Source organism: Salvelinus alpinus, chromosome 38 (genome assembly GCF_045679555.1).
Source record: "Salvelinus alpinus chromosome 38, SLU_Salpinus.1, whole genome shotgun sequence".
Classification (NCBI taxonomy): domain Eukaryota; kingdom Metazoa; phylum Chordata; class Actinopteri; order Salmoniformes; family Salmonidae; genus Salvelinus; species Salvelinus alpinus.
The window spans coordinates 1,547,212-1,565,857 of NC_092123.1; the positions used below are offsets into that span (position 1 = coordinate 1,547,212).

Below are 18,646 nucleotides of genomic sequence, written 5' to 3' on the forward strand. Positions count from 1 at the left end.
ATTGTTGTCAAATGACACTCGACTGGAATGACCGGTCTAACAGAACTAGCCTACTTAGTAGTTACTATTTTCCTTGCCGGCCACATTTTGAGATGGTAAATACATGTGCGTCCAAAGCTCCCCAGAACTAATCACCAGTGTTAATGAATGATTAACAACGTAAAATGTAGGGGTGTTTGTACCACCATCAGTTTTTGATTAACCCATAATCTAACAATACTGTAAGTATTGATGCAAGTCTGTGCATGTCTGACCCTGCCTATGTTTGGCCCTGCCTTAAAAAGATACACACCCAATGCGCAAGGCAGGTAATCACACAATTTAAATATTTATTTTGTAGAAATGGTGATCGATAAAAAAACTAATCCTTGACAAAACATGTCCACCAGCTTTGATCTATAGCTTGGAATTCCAGTGTGAAACTTTACACATTTATCCACGTGAAACTTTAACAAATATTAATAACCAAGGACATATATAAAGAATCAGATACAAACTTGTATAAAACTCAGGTAGAAAAATAGCGATCTAATACTTTCAAAAACACATGCATTCGGGTGAGAAGACCTCTTAGGGAGTTATTCGGAGGTCGACAGAAATATCTGTAGGAAAAAAAAAAAACGTAAAAAAAGTATTTTATGTCTTAAATTCTAACTTTCTAAATCAGATATTAGACAAATACATTCCATTGTATATTTGAACACAAAGATGGATCATAAGGATGTTGGATTGAAAGGAGGCATTCATACACTGCTTCATTCCTTCCTTCAGCGGTCAGACTTCTTGTGGTAGGAGAGGAGAGATGGAGAGTCTGGAGGAGAGAGAAAATGTGTCAGAACCAGATAAGGGCAACACACAATCTCTCTCACACACAAACATATGAACACCCAGGTGTCTGTGGAAAAACACCCCCAGTACAGAAGAAAACTATTCAATGGACCATTGTCCATTTTAGAATGGCTATGTAGTGACTACCCACATGTGCCTGCTTACACCAGATTGTGCCCTACCCTGAGACGTACATCCTGGTACTTGTAGTTTGTACTTGTAGTTTGTTCAGTGCGGTGAGGGTGATGTGGGGAGATAGTAACGAAGCAGTCTATTCTGGTACTTGTAGTTAGGTCCTCACCTGGGCCGTACCGGTAGATGGGGGACAGACAGCTGAGGTACAGCCATGTCCTGTTCTTTTGCAGCCACCGCTGCCGATAGCCAATCATATCAGGGGAACTTGGAGGTGGGGCTAAGTAAGCCCTGCTAACTGGGTCAGGAGATGGGATTGGAGGTTGTGAGATTGATTGATCAGTTTGTCAGAGAGGAAGTATGTCCATGGTAACAATGCCGTCCCCTAACCCAGGGGATTGTGGGTAGTGGACTTGCCGTGGTACGATGCCTTCATCAAGCTAAAGCCCCTCTTTCTCTCGGTCACCTCTGATCTTCCCCATCTCATTCAGTGAGTGTGTGCTCAACCAGTAAGTGCAACCAGTGTGTGTTTGTACCTGGACGTGCAGCCCCCAGGCATTGCTGTACGTTCTCCAGGTGGTGGATGTAGTCTGTCAGAGACCACTCGGCATCCTGGGACAGAACACTGGACGAAGCAGGCTCAGTTGACAGGACCGGGTTGGAATACACTCTAGGGGGGATAAGAGTGGACAGAATAAGAGAGGGGAGAGAATAAGACGGGGGAGAGAAAGAGGGGGGAGAAGAGGAAGAGAGAAAAGGAAATAAATTAAATCTCAAGGTATGTCGTTAGAGATGTCCCCTCACATTAATGGATGTTTTCTATGTAAGGAGCAGTACCGGTTGTGGAGCCTGAAGGGTGATTTCATTGGTGAGACCACACCCGTATGGGTGGGGCTGCTGTCTCTAGTAGGTGGAGAGGAGTTGTGATTGGCCAGTGGCTGCTGCTGCCTCAAAACCTCAGTCCTGGAAGCTGAGAGAGAAATAGAAAGGTTACACACTGAACTGTCAATGTACCTTGCCTGTGTGACGTTGGTAATCCTATCTTCATAGCTCTGGATGTCTCTCACACGCACCTGTACTGTGTCCGTTGACAGTGACAGTAGTTGTAACTCCTCTCCTGACGACTCTCTGCCACTTCCTGGTCAGGAACTTCAGTCTGGAGAAGGACGGGGAAGGGTTAACATGCATAACACAATGACCCATAGCTCTATATAACACCCACACACGACCAACCCAACCCACCGTGAGATGGCGATGACAGCTCGCACTGCAGCTCTGAAGCGCGAGAGGGGAGAGTGTGTGTGGGCGTGGGGGGGCGAGGGGTGCGCCCCCATCCGGGCGATAAGACAGAGCGTTGCCTGTTCACAGTCCTGAAAGCCCCCCAGCAGCAGCAGGAGGTAGCGCTTCTGGTAGACCAGAGACTTCCTAAAGCTCTCAGCCCGTAGATAGCGCTGATACAGTCGCTGGAACTAGAGGGACAGAGACACAAACACAGGGTTAAAGGGACGTCAAGACAAGGGACTTCACACCAGATGATCCATTAGGGACTTTCAGCCCAGAGGTCGAGTGTGTGTGAGTGAGTTTGTTAGTTTGAGCGTGTGGCTCACCTTGCTGTTGCTGAGGTCAGTGCTGGGCCGGTTCTCAGTCTCTGCCTGTCGTAGTTGTCGTTCCAGACAGGACAGGGTGTGTTTCAGGTTAACCCTCTCCTGACTCAGCTCCTTCACGCAGGCCGACAGGTCAGAGTTCTCCCTCGACAACCTCTCCCCCAATACCGAGGAAGAAGAGGAAGACTGCAGGGAGAGAGAAATTGGTTATCATGGTCCTTATCAAACTCATCTGTTGTAGTCGCAAATCCTCCCAAACACCATAAATACATTTAAAACACTGCCGTCTAGCTCGTCTCCCAGTGCTTCATGTTGCTATGCATGGGCCTAGCTGTGATCAGCCATTTCTGGTACCTGGTGGTTGTATAGGGCTGTGCTGGTCTGGTCTGGCCCAGTCGAGCTGTTATTCTTGGGTTGGAGTGGGCTGGAGTTGTACTGGTGTCGGTTGGACAGTCTCTCTGTGGCCATCTCTCTCTCCTCCCTCTCTAGCTCAGCCAGAGTCTGCTGGAGATCTCTCATCCTCTGCTGGTCCTGCTGCCGCAATAACTCCAATTCACACTGCAGAGGGAGGGAAGAGAAAACAGGAAAGTAAACAAGAAAAAAATGGCATATAAGTGGCTGAGACACTGTTGTATTACAAGTCAGACAGGCAATGCTAAAATGTTGTGTGTAAATCTCACCAGTTTGTTGCTGGTCCTCTCGTGTCGCCTCTCTCTCTCCGTCTGCTCCTGTCTCTCCTTCCTCCTCTCCCTCTCCCTCTGTTCCTCCCGCTCCCTCTCCTTGTCATTGACCGATCGAAGCCTCTCCCTCAGCACTTTGAGCTCCGCCCCTAAGCGACCAGAACGCTCTCTCTCCGTCTCCAATGCTCGACTAGCCTCCTGCTTCTGCTCCTTGAGTGTCTCCATAGTAACTCGGAGGCGGGCTGCAGCATCCTGATCTCTCTGTGCCTCCTCTCTCCTCTTCCTCTCTTCCTCCTCTACTCTCCTCCGGTTCTGCAGAAGTTCCGCCCTCAGCCCGTCTGTCACTGTGGCTAGCTCCTCCCCCTGCCTCCTCTCCTGCTCCAGCTGAGAGCGGAGCTCAGAGATGAACTTCCTGTCTCGGGACACGTCCGCTTCTTGTCTGCGTGTGATGTCATCGAGACACCGGGCAGAGCGCTCGCGTTCCTCCTCCAGTTTCTTCATGTGGGCGTCGGCTAGGCGGGACTGAGCCTCTTTCAGGAAGTGTTCCAGCCGACTCTTTTCCTGTGACTGGAAAGTGTTGAGTTGCCGGGCGGAACGGGCGCACTCCTCCTCCAGCTCCTTATGGGCATCGGCTAGACGTGTGTCAAGCTGTGATTGGAGGAGGTGGCCGCGGGAGAGTTCTATCTGGAGTTCCTGTCGGAGGTTACTAGAGGTCGTCCTCTCCTGGTCCAGCTGACCCCTCAGGGTCACGACCTCTGATCTCTGCTGCTCCTCTTCCTTCTCCCGGAGGTGTGTGTGAGTTCTCTCCTGGTCCAGCTCCTGCTGTAGCTCCTGGACTCTGGTCTCCTCCCTCCTTACAGCCTCCTCACAGTCCTCTATACACAGCCTGGGAGAGGACACACACATCAGTATTTATTTATGTGTGTGTGTGTGCGCATACAATAATATATGTGTGTGTGTGTGTGTGTGTGTGTATACCGGAGATTGCGGATCTCGTTTTGTAGTTCCTGCTGGGTGCTGTGGGAGGAGTTAAGTCGTTCTCTGTTCTCCTCTAGTTCCGCCCTCAGCCTGGATAACACCTCCCCTTTAGATGACTCCTCCTCCTGAGAGTGCTGCAGCTGCAGAGCGTGTCTGTCTGCAGAGAGCAGACGCTCCCCCACAACACGCTGCTGCTCCTCCTGGAGAGATGAGGGAGAGCGAGGGAGGGGAGAGATTTTTTTTTTTAACCCTTTCAATTAAGCTAAGCAGTTTTTTTTCTTTTTTTACAGTATACAGGACTTCCTTAGTGGAGACCGCTCCAAACACGCTCACGCAAACACACACACTTGTCTCTGTAGCAGTGTTTCCAGCTGACGGAGGAGGTGGGTGGAGTCTATCTCAGGGTGGGAGGAGAGAAAAGCCTGCAGCTCAGAGCGAAGCCCTGCCCTCTCACAGTCAAACACACCCCTCACTGCAGCCTGCAGCCCTCTGCTCCAACCAGCATCCACCGAGTTCTCCTGTTAAAACACACACAGGAGGGTCAGTACACACACCCATGCAGAAGTTAAGCACACATCTCACACACACTCACCGGTATCTGTGCCATCCTACAGAGCAGTTCTCTCAGAGCGATGACAGTTTCCTGTAACGCCCTTTTCTCCTGCTCCCAACCCATTGGAGGAGCTTTAGAGTCTAACTGACAGATCGTCTGGTCCAATGAGAGGTGGTTAGAGTAGGAAGGGGCTTTACTTTGGGAGAGGGCGAGAACCCTGCAGCTCTCCTGGTACACTCTCTTCAACAGACCCTGGAAACACACACATAGTTTAGTATAGGGTTCATTTGTAACATTTAGTATAGGGTTCATTTGTAACATTTAAGGTGTGTGTGTTTTTGTGTTCATACTTGTAGTTCAGGAGACAACAGTTCGTCGCTGTAGTTCATACTCCCGGCGGCACTGTCTGTGCGTGTGTTGTCGGTGTGTGTGTTGGTTGCGGGGTTCATGCCTCGACAACGCAGGTACTCCAAGAACTGAGCATCCAGTCTCTCTGTCTGCTCCAACTCTACCTTGAGTCTAACACCGAGCTCTGAACTGACATCTTCACGACAGACAGACAGACCGAGAGAGAGGAAGAGAAGGGAGAGGTTAGACACACGAACAGACAGACAAGACCAAAAAAATGACAGAAACAGACTCACTGCTGCCATATCCATCACTGGCCCACTCCGTTGCGGACAGAGAAGAGGCGGAGCCAAGAGATGAGGGAGGGGCCGTCAGGTCCAGGGCTTCCAGCTCATGCACCTGACAGGTGAGAGAGGTTTAATGTGTGTGTGTGGTGTGTGTGTGTGTGTGTGGACACTTTCCCAACACTTTTTCCACCCACCTTGTCAGCGTCCATTGAGTCCAACATGGAGAGATTGTCCGAGGCAGAGATGGACCCAGGGGAGTGGGTGCTGTGTGTGCCCAGCTCTGGGCTGATCGTCCCTGGGCAGGGCTGGTCTTGCCTTACTCTGGGGGAGGCTTTAGCCTGGAGCTCCAGGCCTGTGCTGTTTAAAGCACTGAGGTCAGACAGTCTAGAACCGTGGAGAACAGAGGGGTGGAACCTGTCCTCTCTGGTTCTCTCCTCAGAACAGTCCAGTCGACGGAGAACCTCGGGAGAACTCAGGGACCCGTTGCAAGACACACCGTCCTGGAATCCTCTGGGCGTGATGTCTGGAGGAAGAAGATGATCACAGTCATGCAACAGCTCTGCACTCAGAGAAACACCATTGTCTGTGTAGCAGCTTGAATGTGTACTCACCCTTCAATGAGTGTGTCTGTCTGTTGTGCGGGTTGCAGGTCTGTCTGAGCTGCAGCAGTTCTCCTTGCTGATAGGCCAGCTCCTCTTCCTGCACGGCCAGGTCTTCCTGTAGGCCCCGGAGCTCCACCTTCAGATGCTGGTTATTCGTTTCCAGGTCAGCCAGTGCCCGGTCTTTGGTCTGATTGACAGGTGAATGAAATAATCAGAGAATAGTGTTATTTACAGTCCTTTAAAAAAAACGTTCAGTTTAAATGCACACGCACGCCTGTCCGTACCTGTCCCTCCTCCAGTAGTTTCTCAGCTCTCTCCGTGCTGGAGCAAAGACCCTCCTTCACAGCTGCTAACTCTGCCCCCAGGGCTTGATGCTCCGCCCCTAGTCTCTGTAGCTCCTCCTCCCTCTGTCTCAGGGCAGCGTCAGCCTTCGCCAGAGTCTCCTCAGCACACGTCTGTAAGAGAACAGCCTTCATCATCATCATCATCAGAATGATCAATATCAGCAGCACCATCAAATATGTAATCCGTCTTCTTTGCACAAAATCTTTCTTGCAATCTGTTATCCAGGGCTTTGATTCATTCAAGAACAGCATTAAAAACCTTGAAAAGACAACACAGGAAACATGTGCAAAACTCACAACACAAATCCCTTACCCTTCCTACTCACAATGTGCAGAAAATGCAGTGTATAACACTGAGCGTGTAACCCTACTCAACACCATAATTATTTCCCCCAAACACAAATCTATAGCAAACTGTTCACCAAGAGTGTTAAAAATAGTGCTTGGAAACTCCATTCCAGAACACATGACAAGAAAACTATACTCCATGTTCAGAAAGAAAGTAAATAAATGCCAGTGTGCAAGAACTTCACAACACGGAACTGTTTCCTGACCACTCCTGACTTCCTCTTTCTGATGAGGTCACTTCCTCTGTGAGTAACAATCTTCTGTTGGGTGCCAACACATCAACATCTCGTAGTTTCGCTCTCTTTCTTACGCACGCTCTTAGTCTCTCCACCTCTATAAATATACCATTTAGCAGATGCTTTTTCTCCAAAGACTCATTCTCTCGTTCACTCTCTCCCTCTTTAACCATAGCCAGCTGTGGTAGAGGGAGCTGAGACCGCAAAATACCTAAATAGTGAAAGTTACTTAGTGTTGCAAGTTAGGCTTAGAGAGGCTAAATGGATTACTCAAGTTTGAATGAAAACATCAAAGGCAGGCTTTCAAAGCAGACAACTTATCCTTTCTGCGTCAACCTACCAACTAAATCTACAAATAACTAATACTACTGAAGATATCACCGCTCCTACATGGCTAGAAAAAAAATGTGTTTAAATTGATGCCACATGTTGAGTCAATCTGATTGGCCCGACGCTGCCGCCACTTACCAGCACTTCCTTCTGAGCCTCCTCCTGGTTGGCTCGCCTCTCCTCTAGCTGACGGCTGACTTCCTGGAGGCAGGCCCTCTGAGAGGTCACTTCCTGCTGGAGGCGTTCTATTTCCTCTTGGAGTCGGCACTCCCTCTTCCGCAGGGCCTCGCGTTCTGACGAAAGTTCTGCCTTCGCCGTCTCGACAGCCACCACGGTCTGTAGCAGGGCTTCAGTCTCTTTCTCCCGCTCTTCAACCCTTGATTTTAGCTCCAGGACCAGGGAGTCTAGCCCAGTTTTCTCCCTTTGCAGGGAGTTAGTCTCTTGGGCAAGAGCCTGCCAGCGACCACTCTCCTCCACAGCTGCATCCCTCTCCTTCTCCAGCCCTTCTTTCCTGGCTCTTACCTCTTCAAGCTCAGCCTCTTTTAGATTGAGTTCTCTCTTTACCTCATCCCCTCTCTCCCGCTCTTCCCTGAGCCTCCTCCCCAGCTCCTCCCCCTGTCCTCTGTACTCTTCCTCCTGAGAGAGCAGCAGTCTCTCCATCGCCTCCTTCTCTCCCACCGTCACCTCCAGCTGCCCCTGCAGGGCCTCCACACGGGAACGGAGAGAACGGGAAGAGGAGGAGTGGAGGAGACGCATCTCCTGCTTAAGACTGTCACCCTCTCCTCCTCTCGGTCCTCCTCTCTCTGGTTGGGGGTAGTTGGCAGGTTCCGGGCTGGGAGCAGGCGAAGGGTTAACACTGTCGCCCTCTTGTGATAGGTCGCTAACCTCGTGGTAGGCGGGGCAAAGGGTGTTTAGCTCCGCCTGTAGTGTGCTGATGACCTCATGAAGCCGCTCCTCCTCTTCCTGCTTGTCCTGACGCACCCTGATGATGTCACAGCGGAGGTGCTCCACCTGGGAGCGGAGGTCTTCCAGTTCTGTCTGGAAGGCCTGTAGAGATACCGGGAGAATGGCTTCCAGTTCAGGCAAAAATCATGACAGTTCCATTGTGTGTGTAGTGTGTCCTACATTGAGGTCACAGTAGTTTGAATTCTGAGAGATTATGTCATTATATAATGGGGCTGGAATATGTAGGTGTGTGTATGGGTGGGTGGGTGTGTGTGTACCGTGATGTCCCCAGCTGTCTCCAGCTCTAGCTTGTGTATCTCCTGGGTCAGGTGGTCTATCTCGTCATTCTTCTCCTCTAACAGAGCAGATGGGAGACTCTCCTCCTCTTTCTCCTCTCCTATCTCTCTCTCCTCCAGGCGAAAGGTAAGGGCTGAAACTGTCTCCTAAACAGAGAAAGACACAGGGGGGAGATTTAGAACACAGTAGGACAATCATTGTTGGCGTTAGAGAGGACTAACAAGTACTAGCATGACTGAAAACTGTAGCAGACCCACTTTGAGAGAAGCGACTTGGTCGTGAAGCTGGGTGATGGTATCCGTGTTCTGATTGGTCAGGAGCTCCAGCTGGAGTGTGAGGTGGTTTAACTCCGCCTCTTTTATGGTCAGGTCTCTCTGAGTCTCCTCCATTTGACCAACCAAAACACACACCTAGAACACACACAAGTTAACAAATTAATTCAACCAAGCAAACTAATCTTCTCTGGCCAAAGATCTCTATACACTAGCCAGCAGGTAGCAGTTAAGCTCTGTTAGGCCTTTCACTAAAGCAGGTGTTGAGGTTGGAAACACACACCTGTTGCTCCTTGTCCTGCAGGTCTTGCTGTGCCGTGTCCAACGTGTCTCGGAGAAGCTGGACGGGGTCGGGGGTGCCAGCGTTGTTGTCACGGTAACGGTGACGGGTCTCGTCCAGTTTAGACTGCAGCGCTGAAATCTGGAGACGATTTGACAACTGCTGCTGCTGCAATGACTCCTTATCCTGGAGGGAGAGAGTCATTTAGTGTGTGTGTGTGTGTGTGTGTGTGTGTGTGTGTGTGTGTGTGTGTGTGTGTGTGTGTGAGAGTGAGTGAGAGCGTTACCTGTGTGAGCTCCTCTTCTCTCTGCCGAGCTCTGTGCAGCTCCTGCTCCAGTTGACTGACAGCTCTGCTGCTCTCGGAGCTGCTTAGCAACGCCTGTTCCAGCTCCCTAATTCGCCCAGCCAGCTTGTCAATCTCCTCATTGCGCTCAGCAACCTCGAGCTGGACCTGTTGATTGGTTGCCAGCAGGGAGGTGTGGTCTTCTGTCTTGTCCCTGATGAGAGCTTGAAGGCTCTCCACCTGAGAAAGAAACACATGAGAGTAATGTTGGTTCTGAGGGCTCCAGTTGCCGGGTTACTATGGGGTTTCCCATGTTAAGCTATACGACGGGTTTACTAAAGCCATTCCGGGTCTGCAGCCACTACAACTACTGAAGCCATGAGACAGAGCAGCAACACACAGCACAGAGGGATGGAAGGGAAAGGAGGATGATAGAGCGAGATGGAGAAAAGGGGGATGGAGAGATGAAAAGGAGAGAGACGCGGCGGCGCTCTAACGGCAGATGTATCTTCAATGATTATGTATCAGTTATTCACGCAGGTGTTATCACAACACACACACACACACGGTGGGGGCATGCAGAAGAGTCGAGGTGTAGCTATAGGAGTCACTGGTGAGTTTCCACACCTGCAGAACCAAGTCCTCAATCTAGAGCATTCCATGAAATAAAACACAAAACACAAACAGTCAGCAACAGGTCCATTCAATATCTATAATGACTCAACATCAGATATTGTCTTGACTAAACAAAGACTTTACACATGCCAATACACTAAGGTAAGGATGCGTGTGTGTGTGTATCTTACCCGCTGGCCCTTGCTGGTCCCAGCAGAGTGTCTGGCTGGCTGTCTGAGCTGAGCCTCCAGATTTCTGATCTCCTGTTGGAAATCATCCCTCTCATGCTCCCGCTCCACTGCCTGCTCCTGGAGACACACAGAAATAAACTTGAGTGTGTGTGTGTGTGTTTTACACATCCATACATTTTCCCACAGCGTGACACTTACGTCTATAAACTGCCTGTCGTGTTTGAGCTGTTTCTCGAGGGCCTGGACGCGCTGCTGGAGGTCCTCTGATTGAGCCCTGTGCTGCTGCTCCGCCGTGAGGCCCTGGTTCTCCTGTTCCTCTAGCTCGGTCTCCAGAGCCCTGAGGCGCAGCGACAGTGAGCTGCGGTCTTTCTCCGCCTGCCGCTGCACACACAGCCTCTCCTGGCCCAGACGATCTGCCTCAACCAGGAGGCCTTCACACACACACAACAACACAGGTGGTTAGGAACAGACATGCACACACAATGTTCACAAAATCCACAATGACACACACACAATCCTTCCAAACATGCACTTCCTATAGATAAGGGGAAGTATAGAATTGGTCAGATTTTTTTTTTTAACTTGACCACAAGTCATAGCAAACAAATACAACCACACCAAAAACCATACTGCAAAAATCAACTCACACACTAATCCCCAACTGGCCTCTGTCTAAGAAATGAGACGGGGCAGTTTTTAAAACACACAAACAGGACTCTGAGCGACAAACCTGTGTCCCCCTCTATACTCTGACAGGACCCTACAGGGAGAGCAGACAACTAAGAATAGGACTTAACGTGTACACAAAACATACGCAACATAATCAATCCCAGTTAAGCTTAAACCACAATCTCTCATCTATCCCCTCCCTCACCCTTTTCTCTCTCTCCCAGTCCGGCGGTGAGATGAATCTTCTGGCGCTGGAGGAGACTGTGCTCCTCGCTGAGCTCCTGCAGCTGCACCCTGAGGTTTTCTAGCTCCGAGGTGAGGCCTTCCTTCTGGTGCAGCTGCGCCCGGAGGCCCTCTAGCTCCTCAACAAGCCGTTCTTCCTGAGCCTCCTTTTGTTGTAGAGATTCTTCCAGGGTTGCCTTCTCAGCTACATAGCCTTCCAACAGACCTACACACACAAAAACAGTATACACACACACATATGCATGAATGCACACACAATATCACACTGTTTTTACAAACAAAGATTCTAAAAACACATGGAGAGACACAGTATCTCTACTGACCCTCGGCCTTGTGGAGCTCCAGCTGGAGCTTGCTCTTTAGCCCCGCTTCCTGGTCCAGCTGATCCAATACGAGCTGGTGTTGGAGCAGCATCTGGGAGGAGTCTGAACGGCCCTGGGAAAATCTCTCCTCCAGAGACAGATGGACAGAACAAGACTCCTCCAACTAGAGAGGCCAAAAAGGAGAGAGCGAGAGAGAGACCGACAGAGAGACAGATGAACACAAAGATCAGTGGCTGAGCTTCATGCAAATTCAATGCATAGAATGTTGTGTTGACCCCCCACTAACCTCTCAAGCGTTCACTGTGAATTAAGCAATGACTCTGCATGCCGACAAGCTAGTGTGTGTGTGTGTGTGTGTGTTACCTGTGTGTTAGCGTGTGTGAGGAGCTCCAGGAGTGTGTCCACAGAGTGGCGTAGTTGGCTGCAGGCTCCCAGGGCTGCCTCCTCTCCCAGGGCTGCTTCCTCTCCTCCAGAGTTTGTTTGGGACTCTGCCAGTAGGAGGCTCTCACACACACGCTGAGAGAGATCCAGATCACCGGTCGACATGTCTAATACAGAGACACCTAGTGGAGAGAGAGGAGACCGGTCAGGTATTACACACACAGTTATCGGTCCTTTCTTCCCAAGTGTGTACTTGTTCACTTCCTGTCATAAATGTATCAAAGACACAGGTCCAGTTGTTAGATTTCACCCACCTGTCTCCTGATTGGTTGTTCCCTCTCCTGGACTCTCACCCTGATCATGACCTTTGACCCCGACACAGGCGTTGACCCGGCGGCCAATTAGCTCCTCCATTGCCATGGTGCTCAAAACCACCTCAACCAGAACCTTCCTCAGCCTCTCATTAGCTGACAGGAGAGACTGCCTAGGGGTCAGAGGTCAAAGTGAGACAAAACCAACAAAATCACTCCATAAAAAAATACAAAAAACTTGAAGGCTTTTTTTATGAAGCCTACACACTAGCTGATCATTGTCAGGCCTACATTCATCCAGGCAGCCTCACCTCTCCTCCTTGGCAGTGTGTAGGTCCTCAGTAAGCATGTTGAGGAGGTTGCCTCCCTCCTGACTCTCTCGTTCTCGCCGTTGGAGGAGTGTATCCAGGGTCTCCATCTCTGACCTCTTCCCCTCCAACTCCCCCTGTAGACTACCCACCTCCGCTCGCAGCTAGAGGGAGAGAGCGAGAGAGAATGTCGTAGCACAGCAGTACTGATACAAAAACAGACAGACACAGACAAAGACAGACACACACCTCAGTGTGCAGCTGAGAGCCAGAGAGAAGAGAAACCAGAGACAGCAAACCAGTCATCACTAGATGTGATCAAAGAATTGTCCTCCCAGTCATAGATACCACAGTTGCATTCAACATCACACTCCCTTTACATAACAGGACCAAAAGCAGAACCATGTGTCTTGTAATGCCCAATCAGAGAAAGAGAAATGGACAGTCTCCATTTTCAGTCACCATTAGTTTGAGATTCGCCTGTTTAGCCTCCAGGAAGCACTCACACAAAAACATAGAGCTACACAAACACAAAAGATGGTGTAATCCTGCATGCCGGGCAGGCAGCAGGTCTCTGCCTCAACACCAACTTTGAGTGGGAGTGAGTCGAAATCTGAACTCCCTCCCTCCCTTTACCTCCCATTTCTTCCTTCTCAATCCCTTTACCTCTCCTTCCCAAAGCTTTTACTTGGCTCCTCTCTCCATGTCTTCCGCAGTCTCACTCGTTCTTACAATTTCTTCCCTCTCTTTCTCCCTCCTTCCCTCCCTCTGTCTAACAACCAACACTAGTTGCCTTAGCAACATTTCCCCCCACCTATATCCCTTAAGATTAAGGAAGGGGGGGGGGGGGGTTATTGTAGCACAAAAACCCCACACTACCTGATCCATGGAAACAAACACTATGGAAACAAACACACCCACACCCCTGGGGGTAGGGGGGTCTAAAATATCATTAGCATAGAACGGATTATCTCTGTGAATAATGTTGGATAGAAAGCAGAACTGTCGGTCATGGTTAGCATGGGAACTCTGCCATGATGAACATACTGGGAGGAATGGATGGATGAATAGATGAATGAAAATCATTTTTGAATAAACAAATGGACAAATGTGCATGTAACTGAAATGCCATTATGCATGATGAGAGATTAGAGATTTACATCCAGCCAGCAGAGTGTGTGCATACTGGACAGAACGCACACGGGATTAGTATTGAGATTAATGAAGAAGATAATCGCTTTAGGAGAGCCACTGGGCGGTGAGAGTGTGTTACTAGATGTTAAGAGTGATGAAAAACATCCTCCTCTTTTTATTCTCCTCCTGCAAGTCTCCCACCACAATCATCCTCATCCCTCTCTTTCTCCTCTACTCTTATATATATATCACTATCTCCTCTCCAATACTCTCTCATTTTCCTGCTTTGTCTCCACTCTTTCTCCCTTTGTGTCCCCCTTTTTCGCTCTGTGGATAGTTGGGCTTGTCTGGTCTTGCCCACTGAATTCATTTCCTACTAACAGTGTGTGGTGTGTGTGTCAGAGTATGTGAGTGGAGGTTGAGTGGTTGGAAATCCCGCTAGTCGCTCATGCTGGCGCTCCACGTCCTTTCCTCCCTCTAAAAACCACTCTAGTGCACCATGTCCTTTCCTACCGCTAAAAACCGCTCTGGCGCACCATGTCCTTTCCTACCGCTAAATAAACACTCTGGCGCACCATGTCCTTTCCTACCGCTAAATAAACACTCTGGCGCACCATGTCCTTTCCTACCGCTAAAAACCGCTCTGGCGCACCATGTCCTTTCCTACCACAAAAAAAACGCTCTGTGCTCACAGGGAAAAAAACTGCTTTTGCTCCCGTCATTAAAATCACTATTTAAAAACCCATCTATTTTTGTGACTACATGGACCTACCATTTGGTTTTGAAGTATTGAAACCAAATCATATGATTTGAATGAAAAGTATTATAATAAACATGAAAAGGTGAATGTAAGAAGTGCTCATCATTTCAAATAGATGTCATATTAAACAGCATATAAACACTCTAAATAGGTCAGGAGACAGACAAGAAGGAACGGAAATGAATTATTTAGGCTATATTATTTCAATTATTTCAAGGCTATAGCCTACAAAGAAATACATTGCTAGTGCGACACAATAGGCTGGTAGGGACATAAAGCGTATTAAATCATTATGGTCTAGAAATTGTGCATATAGGCTGTGACTTACATAGAATTAAACACAAATGAAATAAAAATGACTTATTAGTGCCTTCATTTTTAGAAATCCGAGTTTGGCCAGTCTGTGGCTTCAGGCTCATACGATGGTGTCTGGAGAGCAGGCCAGCAGCAGAGAATATCCTCTGGGGATGCAGACTTGTTTTTACTGTTATATAGGTAGGCATGAAGGTTTTTAGGCAAAATAACCCAATCAAAACAAAGCTCCTTGAACGTGGGAATATGCCAGGCATATTGGGCCAAAATCAATTACGGTCGATTGTATGATGAATGGAACGTTTAAGAGATCCGATTTTTTGTTTATAAATACCTTGCTACAATGACATTTCCATATCTACCCACCTACTTTATTATTTTAGCATGTGGTAAGTATACCATCATGCTTTCTCAGATTCTACAATGACTTTAGTTGTGGACACTAACGTTACATCACCACACTCATCTCTATTGCTCCTCAACTTTGGAAGTCACCTTGATTTTGTACCTGTGTGTTTTATCAGTTTCTTTATGAAAATATTCAGCAAACAGACAGTAGCTAAAGCAAGGGGCTATAGCTGCACACAAGTAGACTACAAATGCATGCTGGGCCGGGCATGCCCTGAGCTCCTGAAGTAAGTGCTACTGGAGTGAAATTGGGCTCCAGCCTTTGGGAATCACGCTCGGCGCTCCAGTCAAGTTGGGCACGCTCAATTACTCTGGTGTGTGTGGTGTGGGTTACCTGTGACACCACAGTGTCCAGCTGTAGCAGTTGTGCAGTGAGCTGGCTCATCTTATCGGTGTAGCTTTGTTCCTTCTGCTCGTGCTCAGACCTGAAGCTCTGCCTCTGTTCTGCTAGCTCCGCCTCCTTCTGCTCCTCAAACTCCGCCTTCAGAGGAAAGAGATGCTGGTAATGCTGGCCAGACCGCCAGACAGACAACACTTCTGTTCTAGAACTTGTTCTAAAACTCACGCCAAGGTCATTGGGTAACAGCTCTAACAGCTCTCCCTACAACCAAAAACTCACAAGCTGATTCAGACTGACTGACTAACAGACTGCTAGCTCTCGCTCAACCCAAATGCATTTTTTTTTTAAGTGTACAAAATAAAACCTTCTGCATCAGAGGATCAAAGGCTCAAATCCATCCCATTTAGCCACTGTTCACGTGGCAGTAACACACATCCACAGAAATACTGATACGAAAAACACACACCGTCCTATATAAAGAAAGGATTATGATGGTTGTGTAAATCTCATGGGACACTGGCCAGGCATGGCCAACCCTAGTCTTGCTGGGGTGTACACACACACACACACACACACAGAAAGAGAGAGAGACAGACCTCCAAAATCCAGCCCCATTATATAATGTAATCTGTCCAAATTCAGTTTCTCTCAGTGATCGACACAAAGAGCACTATGGCAGACTACTGTAACATCAAGATCGGGAAAGGGGATAACTAGTCAGATGCACAACTGAATGCATTCAACCCAAATGTATCCTAAAAGACACCCACCACTGTTACATATGTTCCTGTATAGTTCATTACAATGTTTAAGGCTGATGAAGACCTCACACCGTTTCCCCCACCCTCTCTCTTCCTCTTAGTCCCCCTCTGCCCTAGGTATTTGTATAGTTATAAAATGATTTGGTGGCTTCAAGCAATACGATTAATATTTCCTCTAGCCTATCAGACAGCAAGTTCCTTACCCTCCCATCCCTCCCTCTCTCCTCCTCTCACCTTCAGTTGGCTGGTCTTCTGCTCAAGTCTCTCCTCTGCTTGGGCCTTCAGAAGCTCAACCTCTTCCAGGAAGTGCAGCCGTTGCCGTGATGACTCCTCCTCCAGCTCCCGGCGACACGCCTGTAGCTCTCTCGCAGACGCACTCTTTAGCTCCTACACACACACACACACACACAATGACCCCTCGTCTAATAGTGTGTGAAAGCACAATGAGAGAGTAATCCCTTCGCTTTCATTTGCCATTAGAGACACAGTCAGCATTAAGACTACTGAGAAGGGGAATGGGATGTTCTGGGATGGTGTGTAAGTGAGTCAGACCTGAAGCTGCTGCTGGTGCTGTGTGTTGAGTTGCTGTGTCTCTGAGGTGTAGGTGCGTGTGAGCTCCTCTAAGGCAGTGCAGTGCTGTTGCGCCAACTCCAAGACCTGGAGACAGACACAACCAGATCAAACACACCTGAATGGATGGATGCTCAGATTAATGGATAGACCAGCCAAGAGATGGAGGGATGAGTACCTTTTTCCTGAGAGCCTCCAGAGCCGTGTGGTGTTCAGCTTCTAAGGACTCTCTCTGGACAGACAACTGAGCTTCTAAGGCCTCTCTCTGGACAGACGACTTAGCTTCTAAGGCCTCTTTCTGGATTGTCAACTCATTCTGAGAGAGAGTGATCGAGCAAGAAAGAGAACATCAAAATTGTCTAATGAATATACAAGACATATTTTTTTTTTTTACTGCGGCGAATTTGTATCTTTCCTTGACTTCAAATGACCACTTTGTTATCTCACCTGGTGGGTGTGGCTGAGCTCTGTTGCCATGGCGCTAAACTTCTCCATGTGAAGCTGAGCCAGCTCCTTCCTCAGCTCCTCCCTGATGGACTGCTGCGCCAACCCATCCCTCTCCACTTCCTGGTTAAGCCTTGACCTTTCACGCTCCGCCTCAAGCGCAGACTTCTGATCGCGCAGAGTCTGAGATATGAGAACATTAAGATAAAATAGATGTGAAATGTAGAATATAGATATAAAAGATTTAAAACAGTGTGTGTGTGTATGTTCTCACCTGAATCTCGCTCAGGTACGTGGTCTCCAGTGTGTCCATATTACCCAGCATCCTCTTCTCCAGCTCCTCCCTCTCTTCCTGATGCCGGTGTTCTAACTCCGCCTCCTGTGCCTCTAGCTGAACCTGATTGGTTTCCTTTAGGACTGCCTCCAGGCGATCGAGCTCTGACTTGCGTTTTGATTCTAGGCTGGTTTCCAAGACAACAAGCTCCTCGTGTTTTGTTGCGATCTCCGTTGCCATTGCTTTGAGCTCAGCTTTGTGATTGGCCAACAAGGAGTCCAGTTCTGCTTTGTGATTGGTTCGTAGTGTGTCCATGTCCTTCGTGTGGTTGGTCAGTAGCGTGGTTTTCAGGAGTTCCATGGCGGCCATGTATTCCTCCCTCAGCTCCCCCAGAGAAACCTCACCCTGCTGGGCCAGACGCTGCTCCAACTCCCCCCTCTCCTCCTGGAACCTACACACATGCAGAACAGGTCAGCCAGATTAATTTCAAGATGAAAGGACAGATACAGAGAGTTAACTTGCTCTGTGAATGCATTTGTTTACTATGGGGCAAACGTTCACTAGCTAGTGAGAATCTCTGGTATTACATGAAACGCACTGTATTAACCTCCAGACTCCCTAGTCTCTCTGGGTGTTTCACCCCAGCCACGTCTCACCTGTCCTGGGCTTGGCATAGCCTCTGGTCTCCCTGCTCCTGAAGCAGAGCAGTCAACTCCTTGACCTCAGCAGCCATGGTGGACTTGGCCCTGGTCAGCTCAGCTTCGTACTGGGCCTCTAGTCTCTGTCTCACTGCCACCGCCTGGGGGTCTGGGGGAGAGACATGTGAGACAAAGGGCAAAGACCATGCAGAAGTGACAGTAAAATAAGGGAGGTTGAACTACATGAAACATTTTCATGCACTTACTCAGGTCGTTGTCCAGTGAGGATTGTAGACTCCTGAGCGCCGCTCTCGCCTCCTCAATCCCTTTCTCCAGAGCGCTCCTTTCCTCCGCCATCCCTCTCTCCAGCTCCTCTCTCAGGGCAGAGACCCGTGCCTCCTCCTCCTCTTGGAGTGCCTGTCTGAGCCTCTGCACCTCCACCTCTCTCCTCAGGGTCATCTCCTCCATCACTCGCTCCCTCTCCTCCTTATGTTCCTCTGCTAGTTTCACACCCAGCTCCTCAGCAAAGCTCTGCTTCAACTAAAAACATCCGGGTCAACATACGGTCATTCCGGGTCAACATGTGGCAACACTCATTACGTTGTCACACATACTCA

At 49.0% G+C, this 18,646-nt stretch overlaps 1 protein-coding gene across 4 annotated transcripts in view; it reads right to left on the reverse strand.

The window, feature by feature from the left end:
- Nucleotides 1-304: 304 nt before the first annotated feature.
- Nucleotides 305-18,646, reverse strand: part of LOC139566510 (pericentrin-like) — a 34,351-nt gene continuing 16,009 nt past the window's right edge. Inside the window, exons 21-58 of one of the 4 annotated variants that reach the window (XM_071387801.1) lie at nucleotides 18,296-18,569; nucleotides 18,048-18,198; nucleotides 17,392-17,842; nucleotides 17,121-17,300; nucleotides 16,852-16,989; nucleotides 16,656-16,760; nucleotides 16,338-16,490; nucleotides 15,337-15,483; nucleotides 12,392-12,552; nucleotides 12,084-12,253; nucleotides 11,752-11,951; nucleotides 11,389-11,551; nucleotides 11,028-11,270; nucleotides 10,352-10,584; nucleotides 10,154-10,270; nucleotides 9,975-9,995; nucleotides 9,351-9,587; nucleotides 9,068-9,250; nucleotides 8,770-8,922; nucleotides 8,494-8,658; nucleotides 7,409-8,317; nucleotides 6,297-6,467; nucleotides 6,022-6,199; nucleotides 5,605-5,933; nucleotides 5,420-5,522; nucleotides 5,126-5,319; nucleotides 4,815-5,027; nucleotides 4,570-4,740; nucleotides 4,223-4,422; nucleotides 3,245-4,130; nucleotides 2,919-3,122; nucleotides 2,568-2,750; nucleotides 2,203-2,429; nucleotides 2,034-2,116; nucleotides 1,798-1,930; nucleotides 1,497-1,630; nucleotides 750-811; nucleotides 305-602 (exon numbers count right to left, since the gene is read on the reverse strand). In XM_071387801.1, coding sequence (XP_071243902.1) covers nucleotides 768-811; nucleotides 1,497-1,630; nucleotides 1,798-1,930; nucleotides 2,034-2,116; nucleotides 2,203-2,429; nucleotides 2,568-2,750; nucleotides 2,919-3,122; nucleotides 3,245-4,130; nucleotides 4,223-4,422; nucleotides 4,570-4,740; nucleotides 4,815-5,027; nucleotides 5,126-5,319; nucleotides 5,420-5,522; nucleotides 5,605-5,933; nucleotides 6,022-6,199; nucleotides 6,297-6,467; nucleotides 7,409-8,317; nucleotides 8,494-8,658; nucleotides 8,770-8,922; nucleotides 9,068-9,250; nucleotides 9,351-9,587; nucleotides 9,975-9,995; nucleotides 10,154-10,270; nucleotides 10,352-10,584; nucleotides 11,028-11,270; nucleotides 11,389-11,551; nucleotides 11,752-11,951; nucleotides 12,084-12,253; nucleotides 12,392-12,552; nucleotides 15,337-15,483; nucleotides 16,338-16,490; nucleotides 16,656-16,760; nucleotides 16,852-16,989; nucleotides 17,121-17,300; nucleotides 17,392-17,842; nucleotides 18,048-18,198; nucleotides 18,296-18,569 — 8,007 coding nt within the window. In that variant the 3' untranslated portion in view covers nucleotides 305-602; nucleotides 750-767. Of the gene's footprint in view, nucleotides 812-1,496; nucleotides 1,631-1,797; nucleotides 1,931-2,033; nucleotides 2,117-2,202; nucleotides 2,430-2,567; nucleotides 2,751-2,918; nucleotides 3,123-3,244; nucleotides 4,131-4,222; nucleotides 4,423-4,567; nucleotides 4,741-4,814; nucleotides 5,028-5,125; nucleotides 5,320-5,419; nucleotides 5,523-5,604; nucleotides 5,934-6,021; nucleotides 6,200-6,296; nucleotides 6,468-7,408; nucleotides 8,318-8,493; nucleotides 8,659-8,769; nucleotides 8,923-9,067; nucleotides 9,251-9,350; nucleotides 9,588-9,974; nucleotides 9,996-10,153; nucleotides 10,271-10,351; nucleotides 10,585-11,027; nucleotides 11,271-11,388; nucleotides 11,552-11,751; nucleotides 11,952-12,083; nucleotides 12,254-12,391; nucleotides 12,553-15,336; nucleotides 15,484-16,337; nucleotides 16,491-16,655; nucleotides 16,761-16,851; nucleotides 16,990-17,120; nucleotides 17,301-17,391; nucleotides 17,843-18,047; nucleotides 18,199-18,295; nucleotides 18,570-18,646 lie in introns of those variants that run through there. The other 3 variants (XM_071387800.1, XM_071387803.1, XR_011673123.1) reach the window with 3 other exon arrangements.